Source organism: Labrus mixtus, chromosome 4, assembly GCF_963584025.1.
Source record: "Labrus mixtus chromosome 4, fLabMix1.1, whole genome shotgun sequence".
NCBI classification, from domain to species: domain Eukaryota; kingdom Metazoa; phylum Chordata; class Actinopteri; order Labriformes; family Labridae; genus Labrus; species Labrus mixtus.
The window spans coordinates 29,273,990-29,298,657 of record NC_083615.1 but is presented as its reverse complement, the minus strand read 5'-3'; the positions used below and the strand labels follow the sequence as shown (position 1 = coordinate 29,298,657).

Below are 24,668 nucleotides of genomic sequence, written 5' to 3'. Positions count from 1 at the left end.
ATAAAGAAAAAGGCCATGTCTTATTATCATAAATATATAAGAAATGAAAAAGACGGATCATTATAGATTATGACGGAAATGTTACAATGATGTCTGTCAAAATGACAGACAACAAGAAAGTCTAGCTCTGGTTTGGATGTCTCTGTACAGGCAATCCTCTCCAGAAGATAAGGCCATTATTATATTTATGCCCTCAGTAAATGGCAGGTTAACAGATGGAGAACTCCTATAAAGCTGTCTCAACCATGATCTGTTTCTCACTCCTCTCTGCCTCAGTTTTTTATTCTTTCACAAGTGTTGTGTTCTTAAGTAAATTACACTTCCAGATATTTCAACATTAGGAAGACTGGATTGAGATTAGAAAACTGTCTCTGTCTCCCTGAGGGGGCGGGCTGCTTCTCTTCCCGAGGGATAACGGTTGGAGAGGGAGGAGTTTACACAAAATGAACATATGTGAAACATGGCATATACTTAACTGCCTTGGTATTTAGCACGAAGGAGTCTATAGTAAAGTCTAAAGAAAGACTTATGACTGTTTATCTAGCTACAAGGCAGTCATTTCGATTTACTCATTCCTTCTCTGGTTTTGTTTTTTTCTTATAATGGTTGACCATTTCCATTAACTTTTTCCAATGTAGATAAATAGGATTTTATCCAGACATTAAAATAAACACTGTCTTTTGACAACTGATGAAAGATGGATAAAGTGTTTTTCCTTTCAAAAACTATTTGCAGGGAAGCAATAATATAAGTTGATGGTAATCTGTCAGTTGTTGATAGATGGCACTCAGTCAGTCCTATAATGACCTGTCAGATGGAGGGAAAAAACAGGTTAAAGGTCAATAGTTTCAGATCAGCAGAGCTTCCCCTCCTACATCCAGGATGGTTATCTTTCTGTGTTTCTCTCATGCAGATACACAGTGTTTGTTTGCTCTCCTACAAGAGCAACATGTGGATCTACAAATAGAAGATTTTCACAAGGAAGTCCAGTTGGCCAGATAACAGGCAAAAAATAAACAGTGTTTAGTGTGCTCTTGCTATTGAGTTTAGTTTAAGTCTATGAGGAATAATAGTATGCAACATTTTCTGAGGTCACTTAATGTTTCAAGTGCTTTACCAAAAAGGGAATTGTAACTTCATAACATCAAAGCTTTGTCTTTTCTTGAGACACTTTTAAAAAAAAATTAAACTTGGCTTATCTCCAGCAACTCTATCCACAGAGCCTCCAGATCTATTCTCTCTACCTCCTGAACATTTTAACTCAAGGGAAGTGTTCAGCAATTCTCAAGCCCCTCCCTACCCCTGAAGGTATTAGAACTATACTCACTTTTGGAGACCATTTTTCTAAGGCTGTGCATGTTGGTCCCATATACAAGCTGCCTGCTGCTCCAGAGACAGCAGACCTCCTAGTGATTAATGATTAGCCTCCACAAAATCCTGCAGAGTTCACCTCTGGGATGAGAATATGCAACTCCATGTTCAGCTCTGCCACAACAATGTCCCAATTTATGGTTCCCCTAGGTTCCCCTCTTCCCAACTAGGAGTATCACATGGCAGTGTCTTCTGCAAATCTATGATGCTGTTGATGTGCTCTAGAAGACTCCTCAGGCTACTCTCATATGCGTAGCATACCAACCTGGACAAAAAGGTCTGATTCTCTGGAAATTGTTTATGAATCAGCTGTACATGTGCCAGTCTTACCTTAATGTCCCATCTAAGATAAGGGACTCTAACATATCCACATCAAACTGACTTAGAAATACCTGTAAGACCAAAGTCATGCAGGTTTTTCTCCTTAAAAAATTGCCATCCAAACCTGTGGAGGGGTTTGCGTGTTCCAGTAAATTCTAATGTGATTTGTGAAAGGTATTGTGGTTCTTTGAGATTTTTTTTTTTTGCCATGTTACCATTAAGTTCTATTTATAAATAGCTTAGTCAGGAGGATGAAATGGAAACACACGCACACATAAACAGCTGGCCTGTGATAGAACAGGGAGTAACTGACTGAGCCAGACATAATTTCACACACAGACAGATAAAACGGAATAGTTGACATTAACACTCACACACGGGAGACACCGTAAAGATAGTGCATGTAAGCACACAAAAACAGTTTAGACTTAATATCAGATATTTATTCATCAATTATGCATTTAGTGTCTCGCCCAAGGACACTGAACATGCAGGGTATCCAGGGATGTAAAGTACCCATCTACAGAATGTAAGATGACTTGCTCTGTCTGAGCCACAACCACTGTGTGGAATTAGTTTAACAAAGTGGAAAAAAGAAAATGTAGTCCTCCCATTTTTGTAAAAAAAAATCACAGAGGCTAATGTGGTCCAGCCCACATTTGAAGTGATTTATTGTTTGATGTTATGGAATGTGTTCCATTTGCCGTAGAAGCCATCACTCTTAAAACTAGATTAATCATGCTCAAATTCCTGAGTGCTCCACAGGAGCAGAAGGCAGCCGTGCCAATATAGAGTGGATGCATGTGGGATTGTCCTTCTTTTATTAGTATCTTTGCTTATGTGTTCCTGAGGAGAGATAGAGAAAAGGCAGAAATAAGAACAGGGAAAAAAGAGCAGCAGACTGACCTCAAGATGTCCCTGTGGCTGTCCTTTTTACTGTTGGCCTTTTTCTCAGTCTGACAGCGATTACGAGGCTTATCACAAAGAGTCAGTTCAAATTCATTAACAGAACAAAAGACATAAACCTTTGTCTTCTTTGTGTGCAGACATGAACCATCTATATGTCTGTGAGTACTAAAGTGACCACATTTGTGTTTTGTGCACCTCTGAAATTTTGTGTCGGTTTCTCTTTGTTCTATCACAGACAGTCTGTGGGAGATTGTGTGTGTGTGTGTGTGTGTGTGTGTGTGTGTGTGTGTGTGTGTGTGTGTGTGTGTGTGTGTGTGTGTGTGTGCACGTGCGTGCGTGCGTGCCTGCGTGCATGCGTGTGTGTGTGTGTAATTATTTGAACGCACTTGCCCGAGAGTGTTCATCTGATCAAATGAAAGTAGGCAAGTTCAAGAGACTGTAGGTAACACGAGCCAACTGAAGGCTCTACCTCCCATAGTACATGTAGAGACCATATGGTATACCACGAGCAGGCCTGCTTTCTGGATCGTAATATTCTGGAAGGGTAATACAGCACTGTTAGCTCTTTAAGATAAGATAGTGCCTTGCCATTAAGAGTTAGTGCCACCAAACTCATAGCACACATAAATAATCTGCTCTTGGTTATACTACAAAACTGAATTTGATCAAATGTGCTTTCATATAATTCTGGGGATTTTTTTAGAGTTAAATTTGGTTTGTCTTTTATGTGAAAGTTCACCCTTGATGGATTTTAATGTCTTATAGGTGAGGGGTTCCCAACCTTTCAGCTCTGGACCCCTGAAATCAGGGTGCCAGACACTGGGGACCCCCGCTGTTAGCCTATCCCCCTTCAATTGTGCTCAGAGGTGGGACAAAGTCATTGTTTTGCAAGTCACAAGTAAGTCTCAAGTCTTTGTTCTCAAGTCCCGAAAAGACTTGGTCCATTATACCATAGACCGTAAACATTAAGGTCCATACAGATCACGGACTGTTGCACTAAAAGTAAATAGGTGATGGCTGGCGTTCGGGTGTGAGTGTGTGTGTGCGGGCGTGCGAGTGTGTGTGTGTGTGTGTGTGTGTGTGTGTGTGTGGGTGTGGGCGTGCGAGTGTGTGTGTGTGTGTGTGTGTGTGTGGGTGTGGGTGTGGGTGTGCGTGTGTGTGTGCGGGCGTGCGTGTGTGTGTGGGTGTGCGTGTGCGTGTGTGTGTGTGTGTGTGTGTGTGTCGGCTCGCGCCTGCAACATGCAGACAGAAGAGGAGCAGCATCTCGAGGCTACGTATAACTCATCACATGTTTATAAAAACACCTGGTATTTTTAACACCCACGTTGAGACAAATCCGCACGATATTATGTGCACAGTTGATTATATTTTCATTGTAAAACTCCGTGATTCCGCATCGCAGACATTATATATGGGACCTAAAATAACACATTAAAACCTCAAGTATTTTCGAGTCATTAGGCTCAAGTCCAAGTGAAGTCACAAATCATCATGGCGTTAAAGTCCAAGTCGAGTTGCAAGTCTTTCATGATTTTGTCAAGTCCAGTCCAAAATCATCAAATCTGTGACTCGAGTCCACACCTCTGATTGCGCTCATTAGGCCACTATACCCTAATAATCATTATCATTATTATTCAACCCAATATGCTTTATGTTTTTGTTTCACCTATAGGCCTTTTTCATGGCCTTTTTGTGTTACTCTTTTTGTATTGTAGCCTAATGTTGGAGCAACCTGGCCCAAAGAAATCCTTCAGTATTAGCCAATTAATTTTGTTCAGTATAAACTTATCTTTTTTTTTTTTTTTTTACTATGGATTTAATAAGATGTTTTTCGGTTTATTTCAGGTTGCCTAAATCCTGTGTAACCTAAATGTGGGCTATACGGATGATCCGCTGCCTCTTGTAAATCGCCCAAGTGTACAAATTCACTACCTCTAATAGTTACTTAAATTGAGTTATCATAACGATTAAAGCTGAAATAAAAAAATATAGATAGGCCTAATAAACGGAAAAGGGCGTGTGAGAGAGATCCGTCTGCTCCCGAAAATTCAAATGCTTATCCATATGAAAACGGATCAAGAAAATACTGTGCTCTCTAATCTCGTGGTCACGTTGTTAAACATTAGGCTTACATGAAATGAAATGCAGAAATCGTGTGAAAACGGCCGTGTAGGCTTTAACACAAATAAAACACCTGGCCTCATATGTCATTAGTTTCTGTCGGAAAGATGGATAAAGAATGAATAGGCCTAAATTTAAAGTAAAAAAAGAGTCATCTGACAGAAACATTCAAGATAATGTTTTTTTTTCCCCCATATCATCAACATTTCCGTATTACTAGGAACTTTTTTTGTCGGATGGGCTTTAGAATTGGTACGTTTTTCCTTCAAATCTTTTTGTGTCTCTGTGTGTTTATTTTCCAGCAAAGGCCTACAGTGAATGAATGACGGCAGAGGGAAGGCTCCTTACCTCATCACCTCCTGACTCCGCCTCCTACCTCTTTGCACGTGTGTAAATATACACAAAAACACACACACAGCTTGAAGAGAAAAGAGGGCTACTCCTCCTCAGTCCTCCACTCCTTTCTCTCCATTTACTGAGAAAGCACTAAGCGGATGCCCCTCTGTTCTTGCATGGACTCTTGTTGATGGAAATGGTAAAGGCACTGCTGAACAACATTTCACTTTTTCTTTATTTCTTACTCTTGCTCTGGTCCAGGGAAACATTTCCTCTGTTTCATGATCTTCTGTTGGACATTCCAGAGCAGCTTTGTTGTGTTGTGCACAACTGATGGACAAGAATCAAACCAGAGATAACTTTGAAAAAGGTGGAACTTTCTTACAAAGACTTTTCAGATACTGAAGCATCCAATTGTTGGCTGCTTTGGTTTTGGGTCAGTCAGAAAGCTATAGGGAGAATTATTTACACAGAGCCTAACTGGTCCTAGTTTTTCTCCCGCCGACAAAATGGGTTCAGATGTACGTGACCTAAACTCTCTGCTGCCCCCGCTTCCTACGGGCCATAGCCCCAGCTGCCCTGCCCTGCCCGTCAGCTCAGCCCCTCAATGGGCTCCTGTCCTGGATTTCCATGCCGCTGGATCTCCTTATCCTCCCCTTGCAGCCACCCACACCTCCCTAGGGCAACACTCCTTCATCAAGCAGGAGCCCACCTGGGGTGCTAACACTGACCCCCACCACCATGACGCTGACCCTCACTGCGGCCTTAGTGCCTTCACTGTCCATTTCTCTGGGCAGTTCACAGGGACTGGGGCATGTAGGTATGGAACATTTGGGGCGCAACTACCTCCGCCACCACCCACTCAACCCCCATCTGTGGCTGCCCCACACCACCACCACCACCACCAGCCACCCAGCAGGATGTTCAGCAACCCACCGCACCTGACCAACTGCATGGACACACAGCAAGCAGTCCGCAACCAGACAGGTAGGACTAGAGGGGCAAGACAAGTGGGTGACATTGTGTATTTGGGATTTTTTTTCACTATAGATGTCATTGCGGGTCAATCACAAAGAATCATAATCAATTGTCCCAGTGGCTTTATAGAACACCACTCAAATCTCTCTAATATAATATCTGCAATCAGCTTTTCATATCCTCCTTTTCTGAAAGTTTAATAATCTGTCAGAAATGTCAGGAAAAAAACTTTTCTTTTAATGGAAATAAATAAAATTGAAAGGTTTAAATTTATTCACAATTTGGTCCACTGAGCCATATGGCTTAACTCTGAGACAGGGTTTTAAGTGTATTTAATTCACAGAAATATTTGTCTTTAAATACTACATATAAAAACACTGTAATTCCCTGGAATGACTTTACATAATTATGAATTAGAGTTTCACTCATTTTGCTGTGTGTGTAAATGCATGGCGTAGTTCAAAAGATCACACCAAACAAGGGCAAATAATTAGTCTAAACAATCACAGGAAGTCATATCATAAACATGTTTTGACTCTAGTCACTTTGACATATTAGTTTTGTTTTTTAGGTTTCCTGGGGTTTCCATCGTTTATTTATTTCTAAATATAATTGTGTACTACACACTTTAAAAATCTTCATGCATTTATTTTATTCATTTATTTTGTACTTGCTTTTGAAATTTACATTTTGCAGTGCTATGTTGAAAAGTAATTTGTTGATATAAATGTAAAATATCTAATGCCAGAATGTCACTTTCAAAACTCTTCTACTTCCAGTCCACAGTCCTGATGTCAAACCCGTTTTAATGACAGAAGGAAACATTCATTCAGAGAAAAACATCAATTCTAAAAGCCTTACTTGAAAATTGTTTCCCTTTGTTAAACACATTACAATACCATCCAGTGTGGCCCCTTAAGGTTGATTTAAGTTTAGTTTATTAGGATCCCAGTGAGCTGCAGCATTACTCTAAGCACGGTTGCTTTCACTTTCTTATCTGTAATTAAAAAAAAAAAAATAACTTCATTAGTTTGTGTCTTCCAATGCATTTTAAATGTAATTGTTAAAACTTTAAATTGACCTATACATTGCATGATAGAGAGGATGTTGAAGACAAAAAAGATGATCTGAATCAACATTTTATTCTGTGAAGTTGAAATTAAATTATGTAGATTTCAATTGTTCACACTTTAATTCTTATCTGCTATAATAATTATAATCATTTAAGTACACAGACTAGTCACTAATAATTACACAATCAATACATGAATTACTTTAAACCTAATCCATATTTTGAAAAAAATCTTGGCCTTGTGTTTTATTCTAATCCCAAATGTTTTTCATGTCACATTTTGAATCTTTTAATTTTACAAGTTCATAAAAAGGTTAAAGCTGAAACTGGGATTCTACTTTAGAATCAAATCCTGCCTCTCTTTTGAGTCTAAGAAGAGGCTGGTTGCTGACACTTTGATGTCTGTGCTGGATTACAGTGATGTTTTATACACGCTCTGGACACTGTGTATCATCACTCATCGCTGTTTGTTGTATGAACGTGTTGGATGGACTTCTTTGACCCTACGTAGACTTAAACATTGGCCTATTTTAATCTACCAGTCTATTTTAGGTCTGCTTCCTTCATACCTTCTGACCTTTATCAGTCAGAAGAGTACAGGGATTTATAATGATCTCAGGACCTTTTATTACTGTTTCAAAAGTCAGAACTGAACTGGGGGAAACGTCCTTTAAGTTTTCTGTTCCCTTTACTTGGTAAGAATTACAAAAAGAGCTGAAACTTAACAAACTTCTCTCATTGGACGCTTTTAAGAGGAAGTTATAGAACTTGTAGGAGGACACATCTGGCAGTAGATGTTCTTCCTGATGTGTTTGTGGATGATTTTTGACAAACATTTTGCTGTTCGGATTTGTTATTTGTGTCTTTTAATGTCTAATGTATTTTTGTATTTGTATGATTGGCTGCTTGATGTCCGTGTGAAACTCTGTTAATGTTTTGCTACCTGTCTTGGCCAGGACACTCTTGAAAAAGAGATTTTTAATCTCAATGAGTTTTCTTTACTGGTTAAATAAAGGTTAAATAAAAAATAAAATAAATTATTCATAACAGCATAACAACGACCAAGCACTGCTGTTTTATGATAGTAAAGTGTATGAATAAAGTGCATGTGAAATGTTTCACACATGTAGAAATTACACAAAATAAAGTTTTTACATTTAAATACAATTCCATAAATTTAAATCTCTAAATATTTGTAAATAATTTCATTTAAAAGTTTGTGAGATCTTTCATTTTTTGTCAACTTTGACAGCCCCTGTTGGCAGATCGTCGTGTCTGATCTGTTTTTTGTTCCTGTTCTGTACATGGGTGAATATTCTCTAAATATTTTTTTTAATCTGACAAATGTATTATTAACTTTGTTGTGGAAAAGTAAACAAAAGCACTTCTGGTTTGCTTTAAAATAACTATAATGTATCCAACTGCTGATGGCATTGAATGCTTTTGTAGGACAGATGCATCAGTATTTTCATACTTTGGGATTTCCTTCTCAGTACTATAAGGCAACAAAAGTGACATCTTAAAACACACGCGCACACACACGCACACACACACTCACTCACATAGGAGTCATACAGGGGTGACAGGAAGATATATATTGCATTTTTTTCTCTTTGTCCTTTCTCAACATTCTCAACATACTAAACATACAATCTACCTTTTAATTAATGAAGGCCTGTGGGAGTCTGGGTTAATGAGTGTGTGTGTGTGTGTGTGTGTGTGTGTGTGTGTGGGTGATTTATGTGACTGTGTGGTGCCCTTTAGGTCACCAAGCTTGTGCTTTGTTGGTCTTGGTCATCTTGTATTAAGAATGTAATGTTTTATTATTTTCAGTTTAGAAGAGTATGATCTCAGTCATCTCTCTAGACTAACAATTTTTTTTTTCTCGGCTAGAGAAAGATTTGAAATGTGTTATTCTAAGGGGATTAGACCCAAACATGATGCAGTAAGTAATCAAAGGGGAAGGCTTTCTGATGATTTAGATTGGAGGTGAATGGTGTGGAGGAGTGTTGCGCTGGTAGGCCCATGCAAAGAGGCCTAAATCCTTGAGAGTGGGCCGCCTGCAGGGTTCGAATCCGACCTGTGGTTCCTTGCCCGCATGTCGAATGAGAGGAAAAGGATAGCCGACAGCAGCAGGATGATTGGTTGACAAGAGCTAAACTTGGTTGTTGGTTGTTGGTACTAAATAAAAGAAATGCCCAGAAACAGTTCATCACCTTGGCTGCAAGAAGAGAAAGAAAGGGAGACAGAGATATGTGTGGCTGCATCCTGTGTCTCCTGACTTTCCTTGATCTTTGCTTGACCCAGAAGTAGTCCTGGACCTGCCATCAGAAGTGCTGTCGCCATGCTTTTAGTACTGCTGGAGAAGACTATCACATCACTTTAAACTAGTTTCCTTTATTCTTCTCTATCTTCAATTCCTTTATCTATGCATCTCTTGTGGGAGGGACTTAGACTCAAGGAAAAGACGCAATGCGGGAGCATAGACGAAACTTAAGAGGTATGAGCCGTAGAAAGGGAGCAATATGAATGACTTACTGAATGAATCAAACAATCTTCCTGATGAAGTTCATGAATGTTTAAAAACTCTATTTCAATTCTCTATTGCATTTCATTTCTGACAATATATTTGGGCACTATAGCACAAAATCAACAGCAGACAAATAATGATAATATTACTGTTAAGGTTAGTATGTAGACCCAAAAGCAGACACTGCAGCATTTGAAGGGTTTGAGATTTTATTGCAGGGCTTGTTATTGGTGGAGAGCCAACTGGCTGGCTGGTGGAGACTGAGTGGAGGAGACTTTGGAGCTTATCTGGTTCAGTAGGCAGACAGAGAATGAGTTTAATGACATCGGCAAAAATCTGGACAACAAGAGAGAAAATCTGTTAGGAAAAAACACTTAAAACTCTAACAAAGTGTGGCCGATCGTAACTACCACCTCAGTAGACTGAATAATCTGGTGATGAGGTGATTTGAAGCCAGGGTTTTTTTAGTGAGGCAGATGAGGAGACGAGTTTGCAGGTGTGAGTAGTCACCAGGTGTTTGATTGAAGAAGCCCCGCCCTCCAGGGACACACACACAACAGACACACACAGACACACAAAGGGGGAGGAGACACAAGGGGAAACAGGATCACAGCCAGCCGTGACAATTACTTGTCCAAGGTAAGAAAGCCCTGAACAGGGAGTCATTACAACCAGATGCAATATTAGACTGTGTATAATTGTACATTATTTATTTACTTACATTTGAAATAAAAGTGCATTCAGATCAAATTTAAGGGATTGTGGTCAAAATGGGCCCGGTACTGTAAATTGGGTTACCAGCATTGCTTTGATTAGGCCTACCGCGCCATCTCTACTGTTTTGTGAGTGGATTTTTATGGATCAATGAGTGAGTTTGACATTCTTTGTTCATTCATTTAGATATGTCTTATTTGTTTAAAGTAAAATTAAAGTGAGAGCAATAGCTAGAATAAAAGCTTCTTTTTTTTTCCATTTGTGGAAATAAAACATATTTGTCCACTGACAAGCTGTAACTGTTAACGAGAGGAGGACATGGGTAAAATTGACATCAAAATCTCAGTCTGTCGCCCCCCAGCCTGACTCACTGGACAAACAAAATGTATTATGCCCCTCAAAAACAGTACAAAGCAAAATGTAATTTTACCTTAACTTTCTTTATTTACAAAAACTAAGTATATGTCATTTTTTAAATTTAATCCGAAATAATTGTTAAATAAACAGGCCTAATTCTGATTCGCACATGAGTACAAAGTAACACCAAGCTGAAACAAGTATAGGAGCTAGTCCAGGGGTGGGCAAACTTTGTGACTCGCGGGCCACAATGGGTTCTAAAATTTGACAGAGGGGCCGGGCCAGGAACAGATGGATGGAGTGTTCGTGTGAACTAATATAAATGACATGTAAAAGCCATTACATGAAAGGATTTGGCCTTTAACAGGTAGCAAAGCATGAATATGCAAGGCTCATTGTACAAATTGATTTCCAAATGCATTCATTTAATTAATTTAAATTTTAATAAACACAGTAGAGAAACTCACGTTCAGTTTCAGTGGGAACAGTGTTGTTGATCTCCCTTTTTTGCCAGTGCATTAAAGTCTGGAGAAAGCCAGTTCTTGTCGCTTTGCTCAGGAAATTTGTCGGATTTCCCCATTAACTCCAAAAATACGCTGATCTCCTCTTTCAGCTCCCACACTCGTTGAAACACTTTGCCCAAACTTAACCAGCGGACACGAGAGTGGTACAGTAAGTCCTGATGATCTGCATCAGTTTCCTCCAGGAACATAATAAACTGACGATGCTGAAGTCCTCTTGCTCGTATAAAGTTAACAAGTTTTACAACTGGATTCACGACATGATTAAGCTGCAATACAGACTTACACAGAGATTCCTGATGGATGATGCAGTGAAGGAAAATAACATCCTGGTCAGGGTTTTCCTCTTTCACTTTATCCTGGATTCTTTTCAGCAGCCCAACATGTTTTCCAGTTAAATTTGGCGATCCATCCGTTGTGACATTGGCAAGTTTACTCCAAGGTAGCTTCATTCTCTCGATGACAGCAGACACCTGGTTATACAAGTCCTCTCCTCGCGTTTTTCCTTTCAGGGACTCCATGGTCAAAAACTCCTCCGTTATCTCAAAACTGTCATTAATCCCTCGGATAAAAATGAGGAGCTGAGCAGTGTCTTTTACGTCATTACTTTCATCCAGCGCTAGTGAATATAACTTAAAGGACTCAGCCTTTTTGTTTAATTCGCTGGCTATATCTTCGTCAATCAGTTCCACACAGCGAGTCACAGTCCTGTGTGATAAACTGATTTTTTCAAACTGGCCTTGGCTCTCCGGACACAAGAGACCTGCTGTCTCTACCATGCATTCTTTTAAAAACTCGCCTTCGGAGAAAGGCTTGCTGGCCTTTGCTAATTTGAATGCCAGCAAAAAACTTGCCTTGGTAGCTGACTCTTGAATCGCAGTTTGTTGGTGAAAAATGTTGCTGAGTCTGTAAATTAACCTTCAACCTCTGAGCCGTAGCCGCCCGTTCTTGCGTGGACTGCTTGCTAGCGTAGTTAGCATGCTTCGTTGCAAAGTGACGGCTGATACTGTACTCTTTGAAAACTGCGACAGTTTCTTGGCATATCAGGCATACAGCCTTTGATCGGACTTCAGTGAAAAAATATTTAGTTGTCCACTCCGTATTAAACACTCGGCATTCACTGTCCACTTTTCTTTTCTTTGATCCGCTCATTTTTACAGAAGGGCTCATACGGGTTCATAGGGCAAAGCGAAAAAGTGAAGAAGGGCATAATACACCACACTCTGAAGTGCGCCATCTATTGGGGAAACGTGGGCATTGCAGGGGAAAATGAACAAGGTTTAATTATCAGCTGTTCAGCCCGTGCTGCAACAGCCATGCAGCAGGTAACTTTAGGAGGATTGAAGCTAGCTAACGTTAGCCCTGAATAATCGTGTGTTTGAGTTCACTGTAATTAGCGTGCACTAGGGCCCTTCAAAATAGCTTGCACTTGGCCTTGTTGGGACTACCTTACGCCACTGCACAAGTTATCATGCTTTGCAAATGACTAACAGCATTATATAAAACCTCTGAAAACTGAAATGAGGAAGAAGCTGGTGGAGTTGTGTAGAGAGTAAGAATGCCTCATTGTACCAGGTTGGAGTGGAGAAGGCATAAAAGGTAGCCAGAGATTACAGCGGAGATTAACAATAGAGTGGTGTCACTGGGTGATCCCCCATGACAACCAGGGATCTCCCCAGTGAGAATTAATGAATAACAATACAATTAACCAACTTAGGGAACTTACATGCTTCATATGCTGTTCAGTCATTACCAGTCCAGGCCAGAGAGAAAGAATTACAGCAGATCACAGAGGGCCCTCTAAACTGTCCTTATTGCTGTTTGGTTAAATTACCAAATTGCACCTTATACAGTGCTGCCACCTACTGTTGGAGATGGGAACTCAGAATTGCCACCCCCATAACAGCCTTTATGTAAGGTCCATGGACACATCTCTTGACTTACTCATATGGTAATGCTGGAAATAGCCAGGCGCATCCATTGACTGTAACTTCAGCAGATCTAATACCAAGACGATTGTGGAAGTTGTGGATCTACCGTCATCACTGCCGAGTCCAGGGCCAACTTGTCAGCTGGTCTTGTAGGGTGAATAGATAGTTCCTGATAGACCAGGGATTACCAACGATAGGATTTCTTATTGGGTGTAGTGACGTGGAAAGAGGTGGTCAGGCAAAAACAAATAGAAGAAGAATATTATAATAATAATAATAATGACAAGAGATATTGGATTATGTTTGTAAAGTAAAAAGTTCATAAATGATGCAAATGTGACTTGTTGCAAGTAGAAGCCTACTAAGCCATAAAGTAACTTTAACTTAATCGAAAAGCATTTAAAGTGACATGAGTAGTCCTGTCACTTCTTGTATACATATATATATATGTGTGTATATATATCTATAATATATGTGTATATATAATATATTATATACTGTATATACACACACATATATATGTATAGCCTATATAGTATATACTGTGTATATATATATATATATATACTGTGTGTATATATATATATATATATATATACACATATATTATATACTGTATATACATATATTATATATATGTATATACAGTATACATGCCTACTTGCTGTTCTTTCGCTATACGCGGAAGTTAAAACATTTTTAACTTTGGTGTAGCACTCTCTGACATCACCACCGCACCTCCAATAGGAGGGAAGATCAGATCACAACAAACAGTCTCCCACTTTCCTGAGCTCTAGTTTACAGACCTACCGGCCCTTCAAAGAGAAATATCTTGTTTGAAAAGAAATGTCCCAGCAGTTTGGGCGTACCAGGTGTGTTTTAAACAGCAGCAGAAAAGTGTGTCGTGCTTGTGAAGCGGTCGTTCTAAATCCAAAATCTTGTCATGCCCTGAGAATTTAATGAACAGACTCCCCCTCCTTCTGTGCTGCTCATCTCTTCCTCTTCATCAGTAGAAAGATCAGAGTTTTCTACTTATTAGTGTTCAGAAACAAATACTGCACGTCCACAAAAGTAGCCATTTTCTAAACCATTCTTTAGGTCACCTAGCAACGGTCGCACTTGCTTTTTGGTCATGTGTGCACTCCCCTTCTGCTCTGCGGCCTCCGGGGCAAGCTCAGTGCGCACCGCGTCCTAACTGAAAGGCCCTTCAATAGGTAGTTCATTTTTGGAAGAATTATCATTTAACGGTTGCTATTCTGCCAATGATGGATTGTGGGAGTTTCATCCAGCGATGGATATCGTCATTTATCGTTTTCAGTAGTGGAGTGAAGTTGAGACTGATCAACTCTTGACAGCCTGGGGGTTACCTTAATACATAAACAATACCCTGTGCATAAAGGAACGGTTGGACCTGAGCAAAACTCAGACTCCTCTCGACTCCTGCGGACAGATAAGACAAAAACCAAGAGTGCAGAATCACATCAGCTTGAGAGAAAGAGAGGGAGAGAAGGCCCGCTGTCCGCACACCCCTCTTGTTAATGCATCTTGCTCCAATCAAAACTGAAGCTTCTAAAGGCTTCGTTTTAATAATGCTAATGCACAGCTGCTTGTTGCTGATTCTGTGCTGGACTCCTATAAATAACGGGATATTGAGTGGAACTTTTCAAAATGAGAGACGTAGGCCTACTCATGGTGTTTGTGTCTGTGCGCGTTCCTGGATAAATTGAGCAGATTAAAGTTGTTTGTTGCAAAAACTAGATTAATTTAGTGGGGAAAACACATTTGATATCAATACAAACCTAATATTAAAGTATACCCTAAGATAAGAGTAAGAAAAAATACCAGTATGTTGATTCTGTGTGTCTGCCCACATTTCCTGTCTCTCTAGAGCTACCCTAGTGAAATAAAAGCGAAAGCCCAAACAGAGATCTAAAAAGAAAATAAATTATAAGTCTATACTATTCAGCAGCAGTTACTTTATAATGAATCAGATCATGTATTTATATAAATATACATTATATCTTCAACTTTTTAAAAAAATTGTTGTGATTAGAGTCTGTCAAAGAATCAGTGAATGAAAAAAGCCATAATTGTATCATTGTACATCATGATGCACATGAGTGTTAAGGGTTCTCTTTGATATTACCTGTCTTGTTTCTGTTTGTCCTTCAGGTTACAGTGCAGTTGCATTCGATGGAGCTGGTAATTACAGTCAAATTCCTACATACCAGGGCTCCCAGTTCTCCAATCACTCCTTTAAACATGAAGACACTTTAACCCAGCAAAGCACTATGGGTAAGTGTATGTTTTTGTGTGTGTTTGTGTTTGTGTTTAGTGATTGAATTTGGTCTATGCAACGTTAGGTTATGTAAAATAACAAACTGGTAAACAAAGATATTATGTTCAATTGTCAGTTACAATTAATTGCTAGATCAACAAATTAACATTAACTTTAGTAGCCCTCATACTTTATATCCGGTTAGCTTTTTCTGTGCTGTGTGTGACTGCTGATTCAAGCTAGTGGATTTTGTATTAACTGATTTTTTTATTAAAGCAGTTTCAAATTTATATATTTACAATAACATAAATGGCTTTTACGTATTTATTAAACAGTAATGGACATCAGAAAGTGAACTCTTGAGTTTCATGATCTCTTCTCCCTGGGTTAAAAATGCAACATAATATTTCACTAAAGTATAACAGATCCTGACTGATGTAGCCTCGTGTGTTTACTTCTGCAGAAATCAGTAAAGCAATCTGAATTATTTTGTGTATTTTGGTCATGTTAATACTCCTTCTTTCAGGAGGAACAAAAGTAGATCTCTCAGTGTATTTAGAGCTGAGTGTGTGACTGCACAGCTATGTCTGTATGGTGGATTTTGAATTATATTATTTTGCATGGATGTCTGCTTATGACAAAACAAAATGTTTATATTTATGCTTGGATATGATACAGTTCCATTAAATGACCCTCCCTGCGTGCGTGTGTAAATACAATACACAGGTGAGCAGCAGTATTCTATTCCTCCTCCGGTCTATGGATGCCACACACCTTCAGACAGCTGTTCAGGCAGCCAGGCTCTTCTGCTGAGAAACCCTTACAACAGGTAACACCAACATACAGGTTCCTTTCTGATGTTTTTCTTTTCCTCTGGGTCCCTCAGTCCTTCCAGTTGTTATCTTGTTATAATGAGTTTTTGTATTTTACATACAAAATGAGCAGATTGTTAATGTGAGGATTAATCAATTAAGTTTAAATATGCAGATTAGTATCTTTCCAGTTCATGGACTGATAGGAAATGATTTGTCCTGACAAAAGGACAAATGATGATGTCCTTCTTTTCTCCGTTATTAAACTCTGCTGATGTTGATAAGTTTCATTGAAGTCTGATCCGCTGCAGCGTCCAATCAATGAGTGATATTCAATAAGGGGGCGTGCATGTCAGTAAAAAGACCTCCGCAAAGTCAGCTCTCGTGTATCCTCGCTCATCGCTCCTCGGATCTCCCTCCTCCCTCCTCCCTCCTCCCTCCTCTCTCCTCCCTCCTCTCTTCTCCCTTCTCTCTCCTCCCTTCTCCCTCCTCTCTCCTCCCTCCTCTCTCCTCCCTCCTCTCTCCTCCCTCCTCTCTTCTCCCTTCTCTCTCCTCCCTTCTCTCTCCTCTCTCCTCTCTCCTCCCTCCTGTCTCCTCTCTCCTCCTTTCAGTTATAAGAGCTTTGGGACGCTCCTTAACATGGCAGATCTAGAACCACTTACAGTTCGGCTGAGGAGCGAGGACCGAGAAGACAGCATTTAAGGGCACATATAGATCTGTACACTCGTGGTCTTTCAAGCGCCTCAGAGACACAGATCGTGCAGACTCCAAGCTTAACTCGGCCTGTTGAGACAATAGACCACGTCAGAAGGCGTCTTTGTTGAGTGTCCGTCATCTTAGGGGCGACGTGACCACATGTAGGTACGCCGCCATCTTGTCCTCACTCTCTCTCATCTACACGCTCACACACACAGGGTCTTTTTCAAACCGGCCACTACACCCTCTCCCTACCCACTACCCCTCCGTTTGCGCGTCCCCGCGGAGGGTCCGCCATATTAAGTCCGTCCCAAACCAATTAGCGGGGAGTGGTAGTGGGTTGTAAAACCCTCCACCAGCGAGTCTGCACCGATGCCGACTTTAGGATCACGTGCAACGCCTATTGTGTCCGGTCGTCATGGATGAAGCAACCTGTGAGTTCAAACACTGCTCCAACTAAGATATACATTTAATATCATCATACAGACGTTAACAACTTCAAATGTGTACTGAGGATCAAATATATGTTTATTTAAAGTGTTTTATATTTACAGGGACTGTCACAAAAGAATATTCAATCATGTTGCAGACAACTTTTCACTGTTAATATTTATTTCTTATTTTTCTACTTTTGATGTCTTTGTGAAATCTCAATTCAACAACAAAAAAACACTTTTTGCTGCTCTGATGTTCAACGATATTATCCTTGTCTTTGCATTAATTTAGGACACCCTGATCTATGAAATTACAATAAATTAACTTGGGTTAATGGAATAGTTTTGTTATAAGTCTACACTAATATAACTAAAGAAGAAGAAGAATCTAGGCTACATAAATATTTTTTACAGAATGCATTCGCTACAAAAAAAGCCGTTCTGCAAGATACCGCTGAGTAACCATGGTAACATACAGTTCCCGTTTCCACCTGAGAGAGGGAAGTTTTTCCCAAAGCCTGCCGCTGTATTTCTACCTACAAGGAGACTTCATTCAGCTGAGAGTGTGACTTCTGACGGAGTGCACTCTGTCACGGAGGGGGAGGGTGTAGGGTGTGGTTTGAAAAAGGGCCACACACACACACACACACTCACACACACACACACACACACACACACACACACACACACACACACACACACACACACAATAAAAGGGCATAATATGACCCCTTTAACCTTTTTTTTACTGCTTTGAATTACCATTTTACTTGGTCGCACCACCTGACAACATTAGTTGTAATAAGGAAAAATGCTGAATAAATTGTTCGTATTATTATAATCTCTGAAATGGTAGTACAAGAAACAGAAGGGTACCAGGTGTACCACATAATTAAGTGAATATTAAGAAAAACAACTTAATGGTGACCACTGTCTTAACTGATCAAATGTGGAAAATGATGTGGAAACTGGGTTAGCAGAATTTCGTATGACTTGACTTGTGACTTGCTTGATCTGAGCAATGACTTGACTTGCTTGATTCTCACTGCAGGGACTTGTGACTTGCTAGAGACTTGAAGGTTGAGACATGCTTGTGACTTGTACATGTGTGACTTACTCCCATGTCTGAATATTACTTACACTGTAGCTATAGATCTATCATATTCATTGTTGTTGTTGATGCTGCTCTTTTTGTACCAACCTTTCTTCCTGCATCTCCCTCTATCCCATTTTTTCACACCCAGCACATGCAGATGGCTGTTCATCATTTGCTCAAGCGATCTGCCTCTTAAAAGGAAGTTTTTCTTTGCCACTGTAACTCTGCTAAATGTTGCTTAGTGCTGTGCTCATGATGGGTTAATGTTGGGTCGTGGGTCTAGATAACATAACAATTAGTAAGGTCCTTTACCTGCTCTTTGTAAACATAATATAACAATGAGTAAGGTCTTTTACAAGCTCTTTGTAAACATAATATAACAATGAGTAAGGTCTTTTACAAGCTCTTTGTAAACATAATATAACAATGAGTAAGGTCTTTTACCGGCTCTTGCAAGTGTATTGAAATAACATTTGTTATAAATTGGCGCTATACGAATAAAGATTGATTGAATGCTGACACGGGGACAAGACTAAGGGGAGTGATAAGATGCAGGTAGAACACAGCAGGTAATCACAGACACCGGAAAGTGTAGGAAGAGACGGACTATCCAGTGCATATGACGTAAATGTCTCATCGCCCTCCACCATGAACTGTCGGTTGGGCTCCAACAGAGTGAGAATCGGTGCAGGGACAAACCTGGACTTGAGTGCCTTGAATGCAGATTCTGCTTGAGGAGTTCAGAGGAATAGAATGTGGGGCTAGGTCAGAGCATGCAGAGGACAGTCTGAAACTTGCCTGCAAATGCATTGATACATTTTGCAAGCAAGGCATATGGTTGTTGGAGTTCTGTGTCTTATCAACTGAAATTAAAAGAATGGTCCCATGGCACTGGTACTTTTACATTGCGAAATCAGGTGTGAAATTGTGTGTGATTGCCTGTGCCTCCTGTTACATGGAGTCATAGCAGACGCCAGGTACATAGTTTTTAAATAGATCAGTGTCCTTGTTTTCGCCAGCTAATGTTCTACTTATATTGTTGCAGCCTCTCAGTGGTTGTAGTTTTATCTGTAACATTAAATGTATACAGGTACACAGAACAATACAATTTTACCTGCAGGTAGCTTAAAACGGTGAGGATAGACAATAGCAGGGCCTCAGGCTGTGAGGGGAAGAATTTTTTTTTTTTTTTTTTAAATGCTTGTAGGAATTTGTTGTGGATGGGCTTGTTTAAGTTTGAGTCAATGGAGTTCATCTAAGTATGGTATGCGAGTAACGCAGCTCTCGCTCTCAAACCAACAGACATAGCCAATCAGAAACGACTTTTGGCAACACTCGAACTGTGGGATGTATGCAGTATGTTATGTTATGCGCGCCATCTACATTATCCGCCCAAATATTCGGCATTTAAGACCAATGAACTAGTAGGGAAGATCTCAATCACTCTGCAGCCCTCATACATGTCGCTTGTCTCCACACTCTTTAAGAGAGAGAGGTCCACTGTTAGGTCTTTGAAGGTAAAACACAAACTTCAAATGCCGTTATTATTTTCCTGTTGTGTATCAAACTGTCCCGACCTCTATTAAAACATTGCTGACTGCAAAAAAAGTCACTTAACAAATGCAACTAGCACCCACCTGGTGGGGTGTGGCCTTGCTTTGCAGTCAAAACGAGTGGGTCCTCGCTGCAGACTGTGGAATGGGACGGATGTCCGACGCCTCCCCAACACTGTTCTCATTGGATAACCCCAAACAGCATATAATGTCCAGCAGAATTTAAAAAAGGCCTAGGTTACGTAGCGTTGTTCACTTGTTGCCTGTATAAATGTTTATAAATATAGATAGCCTTTTTAAGGCTACAGCTACAAATGAAAAAGAAAGGTTGGAAAATGATGTTTTCTTGCGTGCTGTTGTTAAGGGTCATTAGACGTATGTTTCATTTGAGTACTATTACGATACATTAATTTCCTTAATTGTTGCATGTTTTTAAACCGACTGAGCCGTCAGATTAAAGAAATACCAACCAAAGTTGTCTTAACCCCGGTCCTAAATCTAAAAGGCCTATGAAATGATTTCCAGTCATTATAGCCCACTCATTTGCTTCTGAAAAACGTCTTCACATTAGGTTAGAAAGATTAGCCATAACATGTTTAAGATTACTTTTCTTAATATGGAATATGAACTCTTTAGATCTAATAACGTAAGCATTACATCTCTTAACTGTTAAAGTGGATATTTCTGTAAATCAATATTGTATTTATGTTTACTTTTTCATTCAGAGTTTAACATAGTTATGAGGCCTGAAGTGCCAACCAAGTACCCATTTTTTCAAGATTCATCTACTTATGTTTATGATCTCATCTGGACTCAAATGGTCTTTCAGGGAATCAAGCTAGGCTTTCTCGCCAAACAGCCGTGTTGTTCAAAGTTGGTCTCCACCTGCATCACAAAATCCTGAACACCATTTAACTATAGGCTACTCAGTTCTTAAGAATGATATCATTGTCATGCATTTTGTAATCATATGTGCAGCATTGAATTTATACTATTCATTTAAATTTGTTTTACTATAAAGCAGACGATTTCCACTGGATTCTGGTTCCTGTTTGATGACCAGGTGGCCAATGTGTGTTAGTGACATGTATTTACTCGTCATTATAGTGACAATTTTACAAAACGTGATCAGTATCAGTGTTTGAAGTATTTAGGCTCAAAGTTTGTATGTGTGTTCTGTTTATTGTGGTAACTACAGATAAAGAAGCCAGAAGACAGATAAATCTTTGTTTAGATTCCCTTAATGGCGCTGGCGTCCATGATGAACAGTAGATGGAGACATGAAGGTTATTAGGACAAAAGATGTGTTCAGTTCAATGTTTAGTTCTTTACTACTTTTTTGTGATCAAAAGTCACCTTTTGATATCCATCGAAGTAGACCACAGAGAGACCCATTTGATTCATCCTTGTTGCCTTTTTAATTAAATATATGTCTTGTTTGTGTAGTGTATACTTTAAGAAATGTTCCAGTGACCATATCTGGTCCGGGGCTTTTTCTTATGTTACATCTTTTAAACATGGATCTGACTGAATGGACACTTATACTAGCATTAGACTGAGTTTGAGAGGTTGCAGTAATAAAAATCATTCAGTGCATTTGAAAGCTCTGTGTGTGATTTAAAACTGCCCATGTTGATCCCCCCATTTCATGTTTTTCATGCCATCCCACACTGTCCTCTATTTTATTCTTATATTGGAGCCTAGCCCTCTTGATTTCATATCTGGCCTCTTTCTTAGCTTCTGCTTTCTCCAAAACCCCACCATGCACAAACGTGTCATGTTTCCTGTGCAGTGCTATATGTTTTATATTTTAGGATTATCAAGGCAAAAGAATTAAAGTGTCAGAGGAAATTGCGTACAGTTTGTTGCCTCTACCTCTTCATTGTTAAGTGAGCAATTATGGATTATTATTTGTATTTCTTTTCCTTAATAAAGCATGAGAAAAAATTGTGTTCTGATTATAACAATAATTATTTCATAATAATGAACTAAATAACCAAACAAGCTAAAAATGAATATACTAGTAAAAGTTATTCACATTTATATTTAATTATAAGTTTATATATGTATTTCTTCTGCAAAGCATACACATTGAATACAGACACATTTTACATACTCCTACTCCAAAAATAGCTCCTACAGTATACATTTTTGGCATGTATTACTTTTAACGGTCATTTGTCACTTTTGAACTTCCCTTAGTCATGTGTTTGTTTCAAATAAATATATTTTAATGTCCCTTAAAGAGTGTCACAAAAGTAATCATTCAAGGCATATATTTAGTGAATTACTTACTAAAAAAGAACTCCTTTGTCAATTTGGGCAACTGCCCCTCTTAAATTCAGTGCACGTCCCTGTTGGGGGATTTGTGGTGTTAAATGAGAGATGCCTGTTATCTGTTAAACATTATTATTTTTTTCCACATCAGCTGAACTCTTTGTGAGGGAATTCACCTCTATTGAAACAATTAGAGGCAATATGAATCAGAATCAGCTTTATTGGACATGTATGCTTACACACACAAGGATTTTTTCTTTGGTGAACTGTGCTCTCTATGTACAAAGTATAACATTTAATTTATACAATAAACACAAAATAGCAATGACTAATATGTGCAAGACTAAATAAGACAACCGCACAGTGGTGAGTAGTGCAAAAGATGCTGAACAAAACATTTTAATCATGTGACAGATGGGTTAATTTACCTGAGGTAGAGTTTTCAGTATTTACATTAAAGGTGTGCTTAGATTGATAATTTAAATAAATAAATATATATATATATATATGTATATTCACAGTGCAAAACGATATGGCTAAAAATAAACACTACACTACACTTAACCTGTCTAAATAACAGTTTGCTGCACTACTCATAAGTTTTTTCTACATTTTTTTCTTCAACAGTGGAGGAAATTTATATCAAATGGCCTCTAAATTGGACTGTGTCACATGGGACCCTGTCAATACACTGGCATCCAGCATTAAGAGGTAGGACTTCATTCTCTCATTTAATTGCAACAGCCAATGAAGTCTATGTTAAATAAAGGACAAATAAAAAGCTTCCTACAACATTCAGAGCAGATTTTTAGATCAAAACAATTTTGGTAGTTTTAGTTATTTGTAGGCCCCAGGCTTAGACCAATATGAGGCCCTTCCCCATTTTGCTGAAAAGCAATGATAGCAAGTGAACAAAAATATGTATTTTCAGTTAAAAGAGCAAAGCCACAGAACAGAGCCAAATGTGAATTATGAGTAAACAAGCTCCATAACCACCACCAGTACTTGCTCATAACTTCTGAAAATTGTAACAACATAACTCAAAGTCAAGATAGTTTACGTTTCTTCACGAAGTGTAACTTGTGAAAATAAACATTATGCTTATTATTGATTGTGTAATATCAGCTCTGCTGCCACAACTCACACATTTTAATTTATTGCATGCCATTTTACCATATAGAAAATCAGTAAATAATATTTAGATATACTTTATGATTTGTCTGGATATGGAGACATTTAGCAGGACTTGAACCAAGGTTAGGAGGCCAGGGGTCCTCACCAGGAAATCCTTATGATAATCAACCTCTATATTGATGCTATTTACTCAAATACTGTGGGCACTTCATTTACATTCAGAAATTCTCTACTTCATTGTTGAAAATAATTTGAATGGTAGACTACTGAAACGGTAATTTAGTAATAAGAGTTGAATATAAGTTTAGTGCATAAACAGAATTCTTAAAGCTCTAAAGTTTTCTCTTACTCAAGCGCTTGTCACTCTTGACAAATACATTCTGTTTAAAGGAGAACAAATACCTGAAAATGTGGAGAAAAATATCAAGTTTAATACAGTAAAAAAAAAAAAAACCTTTCAAAACTCTCAAGGTCACCTTACAAAGCAGAGATAAAAACAACAAAGCAGCACTTCAATTAACCATGAAGGATGAATTTAAGTATGAAGGCTAATAATTGCACCCTTCTCACATTTGACCTAGTTTTCATTACCAGTCCTAGTTAGTTTATGATTCTTTTAACCCTATCACAGAGTATGGAATTCCAAATTATTTAATTTACACCATTAATTGATTTTACTTTTCATCTTATTACAGTCTATTGACTATGTCATATTTTACATAACATTTATTGGAATATTTTGTAATAAGCAAGACTAAATCTTCTATGAGAAAGGTACTAAATGCCTTCTTTTACATCATGTCAACAAAATTCTACTGGCGTTCAAAAATAATGTTGCCTCAGAGCACGGAGGATCCTGGTTCAAATCCCTATAGGACTGTAGCCATTCTGTGGAGTATGAATATTCTCCCTGTGCATGCGTGGGTCACCTGCGGGTACTCAGGCTTCCTCTGCAGTCCAAAGACATGCTCGTTAGGTTGATTGATGTAAATAAAAGTGTTATTTATTGTTATAAAGATATTCAGGGTGTGTCTATAGTGTTTTGTGTCTCAGGTTCCACTGGTTGTCCTTAGGTTCTGACAGGATGTTATACATTTTGCCTCTATAATCCTTACAGTTTGTGTTTTCTTCAAGCAGATTTTGGAGTGTTTGAGTGTGTTCAAACTCATGGTTTACATGTGTTATTTTGGGGAAGTACTCCTCTCTCACAGCCTGATATTTGGGGCA

General features: G+C 38.9%; 1 protein-coding gene across 2 annotated transcripts in view; it reads left to right on the top strand.

The window, feature by feature from the left end:
* Window positions 1-5,159: 5,159 nt before the first annotated feature.
* Window positions 5,160-24,668, top strand: part of wt1a (WT1 transcription factor a) — a 36,410-nt gene continuing 16,901 nt past the window's right edge. Inside the window, exons 1-4 of one of the 2 annotated variants that reach the window (XM_061036803.1) lie at window positions 5,160-6,045; window positions 15,334-15,456; window positions 16,166-16,268; window positions 22,935-23,018. In XM_061036803.1, coding sequence (XP_060892786.1) covers window positions 5,568-6,045; window positions 15,334-15,456; window positions 16,166-16,268; window positions 22,935-23,018 — 788 coding nt within the window. In that variant the 5' untranslated portion in view covers window positions 5,160-5,567. The remainder of the gene's footprint in view (window positions 6,046-15,333; window positions 15,457-16,165; window positions 16,269-22,934; window positions 23,019-24,668) is intronic. The other variant, XM_061036802.1, reaches the window with a different exon arrangement.